The 18,401-nt window shown below is 47.9% G+C and overlaps 1 protein-coding gene across 3 annotated transcripts in view; it reads left to right on the top strand.

The window, feature by feature from the left end:
- The window catches only part of LOC123425958 (peptide-N(4)-(N-acetyl-beta-glucosaminyl)asparagine amidase), a 57,974-nt gene extending 46,291 nt beyond the window's left edge, over window positions 1-11,683 (top strand). Inside the window, exons 13-17 of one of the 3 annotated variants that reach the window (XM_045109736.1) lie at window positions 8,975-9,198; window positions 9,757-9,848; window positions 10,542-10,644; window positions 11,238-11,369; window positions 11,465-11,683. In XM_045109736.1, coding sequence (XP_044965671.1) covers window positions 8,975-9,198; window positions 9,757-9,848; window positions 10,542-10,644; window positions 11,238-11,369; window positions 11,465-11,555 — 642 coding nt within the window. In that variant the 3' untranslated portion in view covers window positions 11,556-11,683. Of the gene's footprint in view, window positions 1-8,974; window positions 9,713-9,756; window positions 9,849-10,541; window positions 10,645-11,237; window positions 11,370-11,464 lie in introns of all 3 variants that reach the window. The other 2 variants (XM_045109735.1, XM_045109737.1) reach the window with 2 other exon arrangements.
- Window positions 11,684-18,401: the final 6,718 nt, after the last annotated feature.

Here is an 18,401-nt window from a genome sequence, read left to right as displayed (position 1 = left end):
TGTAATACTAAAAAAAATGATAATCCAAATTCGCGTCTTGAGAGTGTCGTCGTAACATGAAGAGTCTTCAAAACTTGTCGAGTCGCCGAAGGAGTGAACGAAGAGATGGCACATCAGAGGTAGATACCGCATCACTTGAAGATACAAGATAAGTATCAAGAGAAGATGGGTTGTCAAAAGAAGATAGCACATCAAGAGGAAGACATCGAAGAGATGGCACATCAGAGGAAGACGCCGCATCACTTGAAGATACAACAAAAGTATCAAGAGAAGATGGGTTGTCAAAAGAAGATGGCACATCAAGAGAATAAAATATTGTGCAGAAAATCATAGTCCACGACAACCGTCGGCGAAAGAAGCTCGGCGGATAAGGCACGATGCACGTAGATCGACAATGCAAAAGAAATCCAGACAATCCTATAGAAAACAACAAGGGCAAGTAGGCCACAAAAGTTGCATAGAAAGGATCAGGACCAAAGAAAGGCTGACGAACAAAGGTATGGTGGACTCGCATGGCATGAGAAAACACAAAATATCAACGGATTTGGTGGACGCAGCGGAAAACAAAGAAAACTAGAAAACACACACTAGATTAGGGATGATGGCAGCGGAAGAGAAAAAATAAGATCATGGCGGCGAAGGCCAATTCCAACCAGAGTGTGCGTGAGACGGTCCTGACTGTGTAGAAGGTGGTTGCTCAGTGCAGGAAGCCTGAGTCAGAATACCAGCAGTACCCGTTGAGGAAGAACCTGAAGCAGCGAGCAGACGCTTAAGTCGCAGAATATCCTGCTCAGTCAAAGCGATGGCTGAAGCTGTCGAGGTAGATGACGAAGTCTCTGTAGATGATGATTGCGCCTGGCGCAAGCGGTTCTTCTTCGTGTAGCAGTGGGACTCAATATGACCATCATTGTTGCAGTAGCCACAATGTGGACGGGGGCGACCTGAGCCTCCAGAAGGAGTGGGCAAGAGTGGCGGAGCACTCGAGTGAGAAGGGGTCGGTGCAGGAGGGGGCGTAGAAGTAGCCCGAGCAGCGAGCACCGAGGGAACCTCCAGCAAACCAGCACCACGTGAGCGAGTCTCCTCAGCACGAATCTCAGAAAGCGCCTCCATGAGAGAAATACGGCCACGAGCAAACAACTGAGCACGCCGAGGCTCAAACTCCTTACGGAGCCGAGACATGAACTCGTAGACGCGATGAAACTCCAAGTTGGTCTGGACAGCCTGGCAACAGGGGCAAGTACGACAACCAGCAGTGCGGAGAGAATCGAGCTGGCGCCAGATAGCAGAACTCTGTGTATAGAAGTCATCAACAGTAGAGTCACCCTGCTGAAGAGCATGCTCCTGACGAACCACGGAGAGGTATAAGGCATCACCAGAGGGCGCATAGCGCTGACGAAGGCGAGTCCACATCTCAAAGGCAGTAGGAAGGCCCAAAAACTCAGAGGCAAACTGAGGCAGAACACTAGCAGTGAGAACAGCTGCAGCACGGGCATCATCATCAAGCCACTGGGTGTAAACGGTCAGAGCACCACGATACACCTGAAGAGCCTCCTCATAAGCCAAGACCTTCTCATCATAAGCACTCACAGCGGCCTCAGCAGCAAGTTTAGCCGAATCCTTTGCGGTCTGAGTAGCATCCACAGGAAGAGCCGGTGGGGTCGGTGGAGTGGGAGCCACGGGAGGAACCGGACATGGCGGACAACAGACCTCGCCAGAAAGAACACCCCAGAGACGGATGCCACGCATGTGAATGCGCATAAAGTCAGTGAACTCGGTGTAGTTAGTACCATTGAAGATCACCGGACAACGAGGAACAACAATGTAGCCTGATGATGAAGACAATTTTTTTTTTTCAATTTTTTTTTGAGAACCAGAGAGCCGGATCAAATTGAGATTAAAACGAGATCAGGGCGGCGGCTGGCGGGCGCTGCAACGGGAGGACGAGAGCAGCGCTGGATCTGGCGAAATCAGCACAGGGGCGACGAAATCAGGACCCTGGTTCGATCTCAGGAGAAATTTCGAGTGGAGCCGGCTACTTGAAGAAGGCCTGCGGATGAATCCGAATCGGGAACAAGTCCAAACAGCGGCGGAGTCCGGATCGAAGCAGATCAAGAATCGCGGCGGGTGGAGTCCGACCTGCAGCGGGACCGCAGCGGGTCGCGTCGAGAGGAGTCGGCGGCCTCCAGTCGTGACGTTGCTTGGAACCGCTGGGATCGGGACGGGCCGGGGCTTCGAGATCCAGCACCGCAGCGGGATCGTGGCAGGTCGCGTCGGGAGGAGTCGGCGGCCTCCAGTCGTGACTTCGCCTGGAGCCGCTGGGATCGGGGCGGGCCGGGGCTTCGAGATCCAGTAGCTTCGACGGGGGCGGCTGGATCACGGGAGTGACGGGATCCCGCGGGAGATGGAGCCGGCGGGATTGGATCAGGGACGAGCGGCCGGCGGCTGTGACGGGAAGAGAGACCGGCGGCCGTGATGAAAGAGGAACAAGCACGAGTTGCGCGTGCGAAAAAAAACCTAGGGCTCTAATACCATGTTAGGAATAAGCAACTTTCTATATTGAAGGCCCAAGGGGCATATATATATATTACACATGACTTGAGGTGCAAGGAAAGTAAACATAGACTAATACTAATAGACTAACAAGGACTCCTAGACTAATACTAATACTTCCTAACAACCATCAGTAGCACAGAGGTGAACATTGAGCTCCATAGGAGTCTCAACAATGCGCTCATCACTAAGAGCAGCACGAGCAAGAAGATCCTGGATATACTTTTCCTGGGATATAAAGAAGTCATCAGAGGTAGAAGAAACTTCAATCCCAAGAAAGTAGCGAAGAGGTCCAAGATCAGACATAAGGAACTGCTCACTAAGACGGGCCTTAACAAAGGCAATATACTCGGGGTCATCCCAAGTGATGACCATGTCATCAACATAGAGAAGAAGAAGAGTCCGACCACGAGGAGAAAGGTGAATGAACAATGCTGGATCATGAACACTGGGTGAAAAACCAGCGACAGTCACCACAGAGGCAAAACGCTCAAACCAGGCGCGTGGGGCTTGCTTAAGGCCATAGAGAGAGCGACGAAGACGACATACCATGCCATCAGGAACAAAATACCCAGGTGGTGGCTGCATGTACACCTTCTCACGCAGCTCACCATTAAGAAAAGCATTCTTAACATCAAGCTGAGAGATAGACCAGTGGCGTGTAGAGGCCATGGCAAGAAGTGTACGAACAGTGGTCATATGAGCCACAGGAGCAAAAGTCTCGTCATAATCACGACCATGCTCCTGCTGAAAACCACGAGCCACAAGACGAGCTTTGTGACGCTCAAGAGAACCATCGGAGCGAGTCTTAACCTTGTAGACCCACTTACAAGTGATGGGACGGACTCCGGGAGGAAGGGAAACAAGATCCCACGTACCAGTGCGTTCAAGAGCAGCAATCTCCTCTGCCATCGCAAACTGCCATTCAGGATGAACAACAGCCTGATGATAAGTAGTTGGCTCAAGAACAACAGCACCAGCGGTGGAAAATCCAAAGCGATCAACAGGCGGACGAGGACGAGAACGCAAGCCATAAGTTGGCTGAGACGAGGATGACGGCACATCCACAGAGGCATCCACAGAACGTGAACGACGAGTGTAACACTGAGGAAAAGATGGAACAATGGAAGGAGGAATCGCCAAGGTAGAATCGGGGGGTGGCGACGAAGAAGTCACCGGAGATGAAGGTGTAGAATCAGGTGACATGCTAGACGAGGAGACCGTGGAAGATGGTGGCGACAAATCGACTGGAGGTGGAGAAGCAGAGGGAGTGGAACGAATAGGCAAAGGCTCGATGGGTGTGATAGGTGTGTCAGGAAAAGTGAGGAAAGAGATATCCTCCACTGAAAAGGTCGAGGAAGATGGGCGTGGGTAGAAGGGACGAGACTCATCGAAAGTCACATCCCGAGAGATACGCATCCGACGACCGATAGGATCCGAACAACGATAGCCCTTATGCTCATCACTATAGCCTAAGAAGACACACTCAACAGACTGAGCGGTTAGTTTGGTGCGTTCGCGGGGGGGGGGGGGGGGCAAGAAGAACATAGCAAACACAACCAAACAAGCGAAGCATCGAATAATCGGGAGAACGATCAAAAAGATGCTCGAAAGGAACACCACCCTGTAGAGCAGCGGAAGGCTGGAAATTGATGAGATAGGTGGAGGTGGAGACGGCCTCAACCCAAAAATGAGGCGGGAGAGAGGCAGCAATCATCAATGCATGAGCTATCTCAAGAAGATGACGATGCTTGCGCTCAGCCACGCCATTCTGAGCGTGAGCACCAGGACAAGAGAATTGAGAGAGAGTTCCCTTGTTCAGCAAGAACACCACGCAACATCTTAGAGATATACTCGCCAGCGGAGTCAGCATGGAACACACGAATGGGAGAAGAGAACTGAGTATGAACCATGGCAGCAAAACGCTTATAAATGGACAACACCTCACTACGAGAAGTCATGAAATAGAGCCATGTGTAACGAGAGAAGTCATCTATGAAATAATATAGTATTTATGACCCCCTTTCGAAGCGAAGGGAGCCGGACCCCATACATCGGAATGAACTAAATCAAAAGGACGCTTAGACACTGACTGACTATGTGGATATGGTAACTGAATCTGCTTGCCAAGACGACAACCCTGACACTCTAAAGAGGCATCTCCTGAGACAGACCCCAGAAGACCTCGACGAACTAACGACGACAAACGAGAACCACACAGATGACCAAGTCGATGATGCCACTTCTGGAAGGAACCAGTAGCTGAGGCGACCAAAGCGGAAGAACTGGCGATAGAGTGGGCAGCGGAAGGAACATGAAGCCAGTCCAACTCCCAAAGACCCTCAGAATCACGGCAGTGAGGACCAGCCCCAACCAGAGTGTGCGTGCGACGGTCCTGGACAGAACAAGAGTCAAGGTCAAGGATGGCACGACAACCAGAATCAGCAAGTTGACCAGCGGAAAACAGATTCATGGTAAGTCGAGGAACATGAGCAACATCAGGAACAGAATAAGGAGTGGTAAGATTGCCTCTACTAACGACAGAAAGGGGAGTACCATCAGCGGTGAGGACATGAACAGGAGAATCAAGTGATCGAAGAGAGGACAGAGTGGAAGAATTAGAAGTCATATGAAAGGAAGCTCCAGAGTCCAGAACCCATGGGGATGTACCTGACTGTGTAGAAGGTGGTTGCTCAGTGCGGGAAGCCTCAGTCACAGAACCAGCAGTACCCGTCGAGGAAGAACCTCGAACAACGAGCAGACGCTTAAGTCTCAGAATATCCTGCCCAGTCAAAGCGATGGCTGAAGCTGTCGAGGTAGATGACGAAGTCGCTGTAGATGATGATCGCGCCTTGCGCAAGTGTTTCTTCTTCGTGTAGCAGTTGGACTCAATATGACCATCATTGTTGCAGTAGCCACAATGTGGACGGGGGCGACCTGAGCCTCCAGAAGGAGTGGGCAAGAGCGACGGAGCACTCGAGCGAGAAGGGGTCGGTGCAGCAGGTGGCGTAGAAAGAGCCCGAGCAGCGAGCACTGAGGGAACCTCCCGCAAACCAGCACCACGTAAGCGAGTCTCCTCAGCACGAATCTTAGAAAGCGCCTCCATGAGAGAAATACGGCCACGAGCAAACAACTGAGCACGACGAGGCTCAAACTCCTTACGAAGCCTAGACAGGAACTCGTAGACGCGATGAAACTCCAAGTTGGCCTGGACAGCCTGGCAACAGGGGCAAGTACGACAACCAGCACTGCGGAGAGAATCAAGCTGGCGCCAGATAGCAGAACTCTTTGCATAGAAGTCATCAACAGTAGAGTCACCCTACTGAAGAGCATGCTCGTAACGGACCATAGAGAGGTATAAGGCATCACCAGAGGGCTCATAGCGCTGACGAAGGCGAGTCCACATCTCAAACACAGTAGGAAGGCCCAGAAACTCAGAGGCAAACTGAGGCAGAACGCTAGCAGTGAGAACAGCTGCAGCACGAGCATCATCATCAAGCCACTGGGTGTAAGCAGACAGAGCACCATGATACGTCTGAAGAGCCTCCTCATAAACCAAAACCTTCTCATCATAAGCACGGATAGCGGCCTCATCAGCAAGCTTAGCCGCATCCTTTGCGGCCTGAGGAGCATCCGCAGGAAGAGCCGGTGGGGTCGGAGGAGTGCGAGCCACGGGAGGAACCGGACATGGCGGACATCAGACCTCGCCAGAAAGAAAACCCCATAGACGGATGCCATGCATGTGAATGCGCATGAAGCCAATGAACTCGGTGTAGTTAGTGCCATCAAAGATCACCGGACAACGAGGAACAACAACGTAGCCGGATGCAGCAGACATATTTTTTTTTAGGAATCGCAGTCAACGAACCGCAGTTGCTTCTGAAACCGCGTCCGCTTCGTCAGGAGCCGCGTCGATCTGGATCCACTTCGATCTGGATCCGAGGCAAGGCGGCGGGTTGATCTGGAGCCGCCTTCGATCTGGATCCGCGGAAGCGAGATGGGGTGGCGGCGGCGGCTGGAGGCGGCGACTGCCTAGAACCAACCAGATCGGGAGCGGTAGCAGTGGCGGCGGCTGGAACCAATCCAGATCGGGAGCGGGAGCAGCCCGGCAGCGGCCAGGAACCACACCGGATCGGGAGCGGGGAGCAGTCTCGTTCCAGCGGTTCTGGAGAAGCAGCGCTGCAGCAGCAGGAGGAGAACGGCTGCAGCTTGCACAACGCGGGAGGAGACGTCGGCGAGAGAGGCTGCAGCGAGAGCTCGGGAAGGAGGAAAAAGCACGAGTTGCGCGTGCGAAAAAAGAACCTAGGGCTCTAATACCATGTTAGGAAAGCAACTTATATTCCCATGAGGCCATAGGCCGGTAGATATACATGTACAGGTGGTGGACTATATGCATGAAACCCCTTATATATTGGGATAAATACAAAAGGGTACATGACTTATATTATAACTCTAACAAGTAAAAGATGCACCACAAACATATATATGTTGATTGCAAGAGCATGTGTGATGTAAAACAACTACAATTCCTAATGCCAACACAAATATCTAGCCAGATTTAGATCCATTTCACATATACACATATGCACATCACATACCTTGGATTGGGCTCCTGAGAAAGATCCATACAACCACCAACAAGTGACTTGCAAAAGTAAAAGGAGAAAAGGGATCAATTGAATCGACAGCCGCCGTGCTAGATGCGGGTGAGAGGAGAACAGGGGGGAGGTTAAGATGGGCCTCAAGTCCTGGTAGGGAGGGGAGGCGAGGGAGGCTCTTGTCGTGCTGGCCAATCGCCGCCGCCGCCGCCACGGGGTGGAACCACCTCGGTCGCCGGCCAGATTTGCTGGTGAGAGAGGGGGCAGAGGAATGGCGCGGGGAGGGAGCAGGATGGGGGCGACCCGGCCTCGCCGGGGATACATGGGGAGGATGAGGGGAGGGGAGGGGAGGGGATCTCACCTGCGCCGCGGGTCAACCTCCCCAGTCGTGCCATCGCTCCCGCGTTTTCCTTTCCGCGTCGCAGGAACGAAGGGGTATGTTTGGCGGGGAGAGGCTTCGCAAGGCAATATCGAGCACCGGGGCTCCGAATTGGAGAAGACATCGCGCGCACTTTGCGGCGGTGGAGTCAATATTGGTGGCAGTTTCCAATTCCAAATGCCACAGCCATCTAAACAATGATATTCGGGGCAGACCAATACCAATGTCTAATTCCAAGGCCCAATATCAACATCCAAACGAGGTGTTAGGGTGTGGGGTACAAAATTGCACATGAGCACAACTTACCACCCTCAGACAGATGGTCAAAATGAGAGGGTGAATCAATGTTTAGAGATGTACTTAAGGTGTGCTGTGCATGAGTTTCCAACAAAGTGGGCTTTATGGTAACCCCAGGCAGAGTTCTGGTACAACACAACCTATCATTCCTCCTTAGGTTGCACTCCTCACAAAGCATTGTATGGCCATGAACCAAATGTGGGATATCTAGTGGGTCATCGCAGTTCAAGTAATGCAGATGTTGCCTAACTGTGCATGCCTTGTTTGAGTGAGCATACACAGCATACTGCTGCTCTGAAGGAACATCTGGCAAAGGCTCAGTGCAAATACAAGCACTTTGCTGACAAGAAATGTTCTGAAAGGGTGTTTACTACAGGAGAGAAGATATACTTGCGCCTGCAACCATATGCACAATCTTCAGTGGTGAATAGACCATGTCCCAAACTAGCACTGAAGTATTTTGGACCATACACGATTCTGGACAAGTGTTTTGGCCAAAGTTTTCCTCAATAACATTGTCAAGCTGCATGGTCTTCCTCTGGTTATTGTATCTGACAGAGATAAGATCTTCACCAGTGCTTTCTGGAAGGAATTGTTTAGGGTGTGGGGTACAGAATTGCACATGAGCACAGCTTACCACCCTCAGACAGATGGTCAAACTGAGAGGGTGAATCAATGTTTAGAGATGTACTTAAGGTGTGTTGTGCATGAGTTTCCAACAAAGTGGGCTTTATGGTTACCCCAGGCAGAGTTCTGGTATAACACAACCTATCATTCCTCCTTAGGTTGCATTCCTTACAGAGCATTGTATGGCCATGAACCAAATGTGGAACAGCTAGCGGGTCATCGCAGTTCAAGTAATGCAGATGTGCAGACTTGGTTGAGTGAGCATACACAACATACTGCTGCTCTGAAGGAACATCTGGCAAAGGCTCAGTGCAAATACAAGCACTTTGCTGACAAGAAACCTTCTAAAAGGGTGCTTACTACAGGAGCGATGGTTTACTTGCGCCTGCAACCATATGCACAATCTTCAGTGTGTGAGCAATTTGTGTGTGTATGGGGGTGGGGGTGGGGGGGGGGATCTTTGTTGTTTCTGAAGAAATTGTTCTCATTTTTACCTAATATGCCACATGCCTTACATTTTCAGGTTCTCTCTAGGCGGACCATTACCTCCGAGGATACAGTTTCAGCTATTCTAATGAATATAACTACAAAGTGTCGCAGTGGATTGTCAAGTGATGAACTCTTAGCCTTAGAAAACCGTGACAGGAAAGAGTCCAAGGAACTTAGTAAAGCTATCTATCTTGAAATCAACAACAGCATATCTCTACCTGGAAGGCAAAGTGGTTCTGTGGAATGGAGAACAGCAAGGTCAGAATTGGGCCAAGCAGACTCACTCAGTTGCTCGTCGTGTCCTATTCGGAGATGTGTGGATGCTCATGTTTCAAAAATATATGATGCTCTTTCAGCTATTCTTTCTTGTTTTTGTGATAATAACATCCGTAATGAAAGAATCATTGAAGTTTTCGTCACATTGAGGAGCTTGATGCAAAACCTTAAAGATGCCAACTTCAAAAGCAGGAGAGTCACATTAGATCAAAAATCGCAGCAAATTTTTGAGGAGATACTTCCCTCTGCTGAAAGATTGCTTTCTGCAGTTTCTTTGAAAGCAGACTTACACAATGATGGAGATCCATCCGTGGCTACAGATGGAAATCTAATACATACATCCTTAGCATTACCAGTAGCACTAGATGCAGTTGATGAGATACTAAGTAACTATAAGAGCAATATCTTTTACACAAAAGGTCATCAATTTCCTAGAGGCAATAGACTCTGTTCAGGTTCAGTCCTTGCAAGCTGTGAGCAGCTCCCAATTGGAATTGTATGTGTTGCAAATTAATCATTTTTCATGTATCCATTTATCAGGGTTTGTCCTAAAATATGGAAATCATTTCAGGCAACAGCAGCCTTTGACGGCATTCGCTTGTCCAAATGGGAAGAACCTGATGGAGCCAAAGGTAATTTGGTTCTACAAATATAACTTGTTCACAATAGTATTATTCATTTTCTTTATAAAATACTAGCTCTATAACTAAATATAAGACATTAATGTTTGTACTCCTGTAGTAGCATATATTTTCAGAGGTAGTAGCATATATTTTCTGGTTTGTACTCCTGTGAGTTTGGAGCTTTGAACTTATTGGTTTATTCTTGGTCCGATGAAAATGGTGTTGCCTAACTGTGCATGCCTTGTTACCTAGGTGGATTCATTTTTTATACTTTTTGTCAATCATAATAACTGTGAAGAAGCTTGGCATTTGAATGATATTTTCTGTCACTTCCATCTCTTTTATTTGCCATATGGATCTACCCATTTGCTAGATTGGAACTTTTCAACTAATCTCACAGGGTCCAGTAAGAATGTACTTGTCTTGAGTTTATTTTTCAAACTGTTGCAGAATTGCACTAATCCCCATTGACTAAAAATGCTCGCTGGTAGACCTATTCTGCTCCTTGATTGTCAACGCCAGTATCCACCTTGAAATCAGTCTAGTTCTTTTCATATCATATGGGGCCAGTCAACTTTAGTGTTGGTCCACTATTGAGCTGATGTTCTGAAGAATCTTCATCTTGTGCTTAAGAACGCTACTGGAATTGTTCCAACTACTTACATTTGGGGAATTTTATTGATGTACAAAATCATTTTGCAGGATGTTGGCTAATGTACAAGGTGCGTGATGGCCAAACTTGTGAGTTGGAGTCATATGATTTGATGTCAGCTAATGATGCTCCCGAGAGGGATCCAATGGACTGGTACATTTACTACAAAACCTGTTCCTTGTCTGTCTGATGTGATTCTATTTTGTATAATGACTATCAAACTTATGCTGTATGTTATGTGCGTAAAATAACTCGTCAGTGCCTGTTATGGGCCTATAGCCCTACAGGGGACACACATGCAGGGCAGCTCAGTTGAACATCTTTATCTCCTTGGGATTTGTTAGGATTAGATTCCATGTAAAGAATATAATTTCCAGAAGTTGGAGATAGCCTGGTTAGGGGATGTGACAACGGCCACAGGGAGAGCACATATCTTATTATCAGTTAATCAGAGAATAATCCATTATGTTTCCCTACTCCCGTTCCTACCCCTCTGGATATATTCCGTGACGCAACATTTTCCTGCACCCATAACATGTCTTGCCATTTTTGTTGCTCTTTCGCTAACAACATTGTTAATTTTAGTACTAGCAGTTTTTATGCAAAAGGTGTTACCTGCTACTCAAGTTATTCATTTTGTTAATAGAAGTTGCTTGTTTGATAGTAGTATGTCAGTAGCTTTGCCTGCTTTTAACCTTCTTTAAAATGATGATATTCTGCAAGTCACTAACAATGTTGCATTGCAGGGTCCTTGAAGGGAGCACAGGCCAAGGGTCTACCTGGAATACTATTGATGCTCGGAGTTCTGTAATCTTCAGCAGCCGTTTCTGTAGGAAATCATTTACCGTTGACAAGAGACGGAAGGCAAATGTACTTCGGTACGTTTTATGGTTTTATATTATCGGCTGATATAGTCGTGCTGCATTATATATTATCATTGCGACTAAAAATAAGCTTTGCTCGGCTTTGCCAGGTTTCGGTTTCTACGTGTGAGAGAATCTAGTGCCAATCCTAGGTTTCAAATAGGATCCATCGACTTCTACGGAAAAAACCACATGGCCTGATCGCAGGTGCTAATTTGTGTCTACAAAACCCAACAAAACCTTGTCGAATAGTGCAGCTATCATGGCCAGTATGTGCAACCAATAATTGTACTATTTATCTTGGATGATTATAAATTCCGGTTCTACTCTGGAAGAGGTCTTTTCCTCGCTTTGCCCCTGTGGGCACCTGTGCATCGCCATTACGCATTAACCCCGCTAGCTCCACTATTTTTTTTTGAGAAAACCAGGAGGAGCTCTGCCTTTTCATATAGAACATGAAGAATTGATCAATTAATAAGAAAAACTGACCGAAAACCGATACAACAACGACCCATGCATCGACCCCGACGCCACGTATCTGATGAGCCGTCAACTCCGTCGCTCGAACAACCGAAATCGACACACTATAATCCTTTTTCAGAGCCGCTGCTTCTACTTATAACCAACAAGAACACATGCCGAACCCAAGGTCGCGCTTCGGGCGAGCCCCCGCTTCGTCACCTGAGCAACTGAAGTCGACACCCTACAACCATCTGCGGAGCCGTTGCTCCGACATCCACACTGGTCATGATCCAGCCGAGTCGATGGCTTTGCTACCCAAGCGACCAAAGGCAACACCAGCACGCAAAGGAAATCTTTGGAGCCGTCGCTCCGACTTCCACACCGACCCCGAGGCAGTGTAGACACCTGGCCGACGACAAAACTCCAAAGCCACCAGAGCTGCCAAGGGACCGGACCTCCAAAGGCATCGCCCCTCCATCGAATGCGTCGATGCTCGCTGCAGCGAAGGTCGAAGCTAAGATTTTCACCCAGAATTCGACTGAGGCGACAAGGAAGGTGAAGGGGCTCCACACGACGACGCCTCCAAGGAGGGAAACGACGTCCAAAGACGTCGTCGCTGCCGGCATCAACCGTGGTCATGCTAGGCTTTCTTCCGGAGCTCACCAAAACCATTGCCACCGCAGCCAGCCGACGTCCCTCGCAAGAATCCATGATGCACCAGAGAGCCTGCCACCGCCAATCACCACTCACACACGACCAACAAAAACCACCACGACACCTCACGTCGTTATAGCCGCCCCGCTCCAGCCACCACTTGCCACGTCGCCGTGCTGCCATCCTCCACATCTCCGCATGAGACCAAGCCGACCAGATCCGAGCTATCACCCGCCTCCACCCAGTCGACACCCGCCTCAGGCCGAGCCAAACTAGATGGGAGGGAAGGCCCCCTCAAGCCGCAGCCTCCGCGTGAAACACCTCAGGCAACGCTCCACGCCCGAGCCGCCCCGAGCCTGCAGCCGTGCCCCACCAGAAATCGCGGCCTCAGCGCCCCACCAGCAAACCAGCACCCCACCAGCTGCCCGCAGCCATCGTCGCTCACCACCACCGCCCCGCGCATGGATCCAGGGGCCCGAGCCCAGATCCGATGAGGCCGCACCATCCTAGTGGCCAAAGTTGTCGCCGTCGTCGAGCGCGGACCACCCGAGCTGCCATGCGGTGGCCAACTCGTCCCGGCCGCCATGCAGCGGCCTCCTCGCGCTGGTCCGCCAGCTGCCGCCGTCCCAGTCAACGAGGCTGTCCTCCAACATCACCCTGGGAGAGGGAGAGAGCACACCCCGCCACCTTCGGCAGCGGGGCCCGTCGCCACCGTGGCGAAGGCCGGCAGTAGCGGCGGCGAACGGGAGCGGCGAGAGGCGCTGGAGCGACGGCGGCGCTAAGGGTTCCCCTGGCGCTGCGTGGGAGCGACACAAGGGGACGGAGAGAAAGGGAGCCTCTTTTACCCGCTAGCTCCACTATGGTTTGGCACCTCGACTACAGACTACCTCGTCATTCTCCCTCTTTGTTAAAGATGCGATGTGAGCATCTTGTTGGCTTTAAATATCCTCAAGCCTCCAAAATGAAATGTCCCATTCAAGATCCTGACCCTATCGGCACAAAATCCCCTGCGCCATAATGCTTCTTGGGTGGTTCTTTTGTTGAGTCGATCGGGTCTCCGGTTTCTTCCTCACTGGCTGGGGCGTCGGTCTTGGTTATCAATAGGCTCTACTTCAGTTTCCCATTCAACTTCAACACCAACAATGCATGACATTGAAGTTTTTCTTCTCCAACTTATCGAACACCGTACACACACGAGAAGGCTATCAAATAGAACATTGTCAACAAAACTATGCACATCCGGCTAGTGGTCAATAATACTATCTACATCCGGCTAGTGATCAACAAAACTATGCATATCCGGTTAGTAAACTATGCACATTCGGCTAGTGATCAACAAAACTATGCACGCATCCGGCTAGTCATCAACAAAACTATGCACACATTCGGCTAGTCATCAACAAAACTATGCACACATCCGGCTAGTCATCAACAAAACTATGCACACATTCGGCTAGTCATCAACAAAACTATGCACACATCCGGCTAGTCATCAACAAAACTATGCACACATCCGACTAATCATCAACAAAACTATACACACATCCGACTAGTCATCCACACAAATATCACACATCCAGCTAGTAATCAATAAAAGTATGCACATCCGGCAAATGAACTTACTTTCTTGGTGATTTGCGCACCACTAGGTTACAGTGCAATGAGATGTGCCAAGTTACTATAATACTATGAGACGGCCTCTTGGACGGTCTACCATCGATGGTTGAGGGACTTTGGTTCACGGTTGCAGATGAGCGCGTCAGAGTATGATAACCCACAAGTATAGGATATCGCAACAATCTTCGAGGGTAGTATTTCACTAAAATTTATTGATTCGACACAAGGGGAGCCAAAGAATATTTAGAAGCCCTAATAGTTGAGTTATCAATTGAATCACGCTTGGATTTATTTGTGCAACAAAGTGTTTAGTAGCATAGTAGCAATAGTAACAAGAATAATAATAGTAGCAATTGTGATGTTTGTAACAATAGTAGCAACAATAATAACCTAACGAACATCAATATGCGAAAAGTGTAGGCATTGTACATGTGATGGAAAAATATGTTGGATACCATTCATTATCTAACACTTACAACCTAGAGCGACACCGGACTAGCTCCAATTGATCAAGGTAATGTAGGCCTGTATTCAATATATAGTAATAAGTGCTTATAATAAGAACTTGCATGACATCTTTTGTCTTACCTGTTGGAAATATGCCCTAGAGGCAATAATAAAATAGTTATTATTATATTTCATGTTTCAAGATAATCGGTTATTATCCATGCTAGAATTGTATTGAATGGAAACACAAATACATGTGTGGATACATAGACAAAACATTGTCCCTAGTAAGCCTCTATTTGACTAGCTCGTTGATCAAAGATGGTTAAGGTTTCCTAGCCATAGACAAGTGTTGTCACTTGATAACGGGATTACATCATTGGGAGAATGATGTGATGGACAAGACCCAAACTATGAGCGTAGCATGTGATCGTGTTATTTTATTGCTACTGTTATCTGCATGTCAAGTATACATTCCTATAACCATGAGATCATGTAAGTCACTGACACCGGAGGAATGCCTTATGTGTATCAAACGTCGCAATGTAACTGGGTGACTATGAAGGTGCTCTACAGGTATCTCCAAAGGTGTCCGTTGAGTGAGCATGGATCAAAACTAGGATTTGTCACTCCGTATGACGTAGAGGTATCTCGGGGCTCACTCGGTAATAGAACATGAAAAACAAGCCTTGCAATAAATGTGACTAAATAGTTAGCCACGGGATTTTGTATTACGGAACGAGTAAAGAGACTTGTCGGTAACGAGATTGAAATAGGTATGGAGATACTAACGATCGAATCTCGGGCAAGTAACATACCGAAGGAGAAAGGGAATGTTATACGGGATTAAATGAATCCTTGACAAAGAGGTTCAACCGATAAAGATCTTTGTAGAATATGTAGGATCCAATATGGACATCTAGGTCCAGCTATTGGATATTGACCAGAGAGTGTCCCAGTCATGTCTACATAGTTCTCGAACCCGCAGGGTCTGCACACTTATGGTTCGTCGACGTTTCGGTATAATTGAATTATTGATGTTGGTAACCGAATGTTGTTTGGAGTCCCGGATGAGATCGTGGACGTCACGAGGGTTTCCGGAATGGTCCAGAGACGAAGATTGATATATAGAATGTCGGGACCCCGATCCTAAGCCATAGGAATCCAGCCTGTAACACATCGCATCCCTTTGTGGTCTCACGCACGGTTAACTCCACGGCTGCAGCCTTACCTTAGCCGGGACCGTTTGCGTCTTTTGACTCACGTATGCGATAGTGTCGCTAGCAATCCAATGTCAAAGAACCCGGATCGACATGTCTAGTCATAAACCAGAGTGGCAGTACCGCACAAGGACAAGCATACATGACCCAACAAAGCAGGTGTCGGTCATTAGCGAACGTAGACGAGTCGTAGCAAGCTACAAGGACTCCATTACGTCGCGTGACATTTCCCCAAAGAGGACATACACAGCAGCTAAGAAGGACACATGCCGGTCAACCAATGTGTCCGGAGCAGTAGCGAACTACCAAGGCTCATTGGATCACAAAGGGGCATTTCCTTGTAAGGAGTGCTACCAAAGTTCACGACTAGGTAATCGAACCCCATACATATCAAGTACGACACACGTACGCATGGCATACCGATATGTATAGATACATCGATGGCATCACAACATAACCATAAACATACAACCTTTATTTAAGAGGCTCGGAAGAGCCACACACATAATATTACACATTAAGGGTCTCACGACCCATAATAGCAGTCATACAAATACAAGCCAACGGAAGAGTTATAAACTGTCTGGGTACAGACAGGGCAACTAGAAGGCACATGGCCTGACTATACTACAGAGCCGACGTAGGGCCAGATCGTAGCTGGGACACCAGCTACTCGTCGTCGTCGATGTCTACGAAGAACCCTCCATTAGGGTCATTAGCAACCTCTGCAACATTTATTAAGCAAACATGAGTACGAAGGTACTCAGCAAGACTTTAGGAGAACTAACTACTCATGCAAGGTATCAAAAGGTATTGTGGGGTTTCATGCAGAAATCCAGCATATGACTCGTGGCTAGACACTTACATTTTTAAATAATTTTGACAACTTGATTTCTCGCACACGAGTCCACTAACACCACAACAATACACTATCGTGGAATCATTCTGTCACCGTACGGAAATGCCGTCCACGACACTCACGCTTATCTTGGCAATTTTATGAGTAGCCGTTGAAGTTATCTATGAACAACATATGTCTCCAAGTAGTCCATATCCGCGGACGCGGCTATTCGAATAGATCATAACCCTGCAGGGGTGTACTTTGTCACACACGCTCTCGCCACTTATCGCCATGTGCACGTCATGCACCTCGGCAACCTTCAAGCGGAAGCCCAGCGAGGGAGTCGGCCACGACCGTTAACCACACTAGTACCTAGTCCAGGTTTATCGCCTATCTGAGAGTAACCCGTACGGAAGTCCGGCCGCGGTTTCTGACACGGCCTCAAACGATGTGCGCAGGGTTCCCAAGCCCACCATCCGGGTGCCACTTGGTACACCGTGCCACTGCCTACCGCATCACGGCCCACCTCTCAGGTCAGCACCATGCACGGCCTCCAGCATTACTATAAACACCAGAAACTACTTGCAACTCCTGGACCGAGTACTACGCGATTAATAGGATGAGCGGGGTCATATTTCAGGGCCCAGCATGTGGTAGTATCTAGTCTTGGATTACATACACGGAACTCAGTTCCTAAGGACGGTTCCAATGAAACAACCCGCCATGTACTCCTACACGGCCTTTCACCGGTACCTTTACCAAATCAAGTTCAACACACAACCTTTGCTCACCGAACACATTCTCACAATTCTGTTCATCTCCCAGATGACAGACCATACACAACTCTAAGCATAGCATGCATAGCAGGATAAGGCACATCATAGCTCAAGCAACTATCAGGTATGCTAGGTTGCAAGGTTCGGCTATTTACTGTGACAAGGTTAGGTCATGCAAAGGAAGTGGGTTCAACTATCGTGGCAAAAGCAGTTGAAGCATTTGATCCTAATGCAATAAATAAGTGCAGGAGCAAGAACATGGGAATTATCGGGATGATCAAAAGGGTTGCTTGCCTTGTTGCTCAGAGGAGAAACGATATCCGTCAGACGGATATTCGGTGGAATCCGGGGGTGCGGAGCCTACCGAAATAAATGGTAGCATTCAATAACAATCATATGCAATCAAAATGATGCATGAGCATGGCATGAGAATGCAAGGTGATAAGTTATTATAATCAATATGTATTAGGTTTAGAGTTGGTTTGATTCACATTCGAATATCAATTCCAAACGGGGTATTCGGATACCGTTTTAATTGATTCGACCTGATGCTCAGATCAACTTGATGTTAACATGCATGAAATGTCATGTTATTGTACTGATTTGTAATTAGGACAGTGGTGATCATTGCAATCATAATGAAATTTGAATAATTTTGCAAATTCCATTTAAAAAGTAATTATAAGAATTGAATTATTCCTTATTCCACAATTTAGGGTTCTGTAACTTTTTCAAACATAGTTGAAAATAGCATAATCAGAATCCTTGAATTTTTCTGATATTTTTTCATATAAAAATTATTTTCATTGGAGTTACACATTAATTTCTATGATTTTTATAAGTTTTAGCAATTTCCTGGAATTATTTCTATACTGGAAATTCCAATTATTGCATCAGCATGACATCAGCAGGTCCATCTGGCCGTTGAAAGTCAAACCTGACCAGTGGGACCCACTGGTCAGTCTCTCTAGTCAATTTTAGATTAAGATTAAACTTAATGAACTGATTAAACTTGCTGGACCCACATGTC

This window comes from Hordeum vulgare, chromosome 2H (genome assembly GCF_904849725.1).
Source record: "Hordeum vulgare subsp. vulgare chromosome 2H, MorexV3_pseudomolecules_assembly, whole genome shotgun sequence".
Classification (NCBI taxonomy): Eukaryota; Viridiplantae; Streptophyta; class Magnoliopsida; order Poales; family Poaceae; genus Hordeum; species Hordeum vulgare.
Note: the sequence above shows the minus strand (reverse complement) of the source record. Positions and strands in the feature narration are given on the sequence as shown.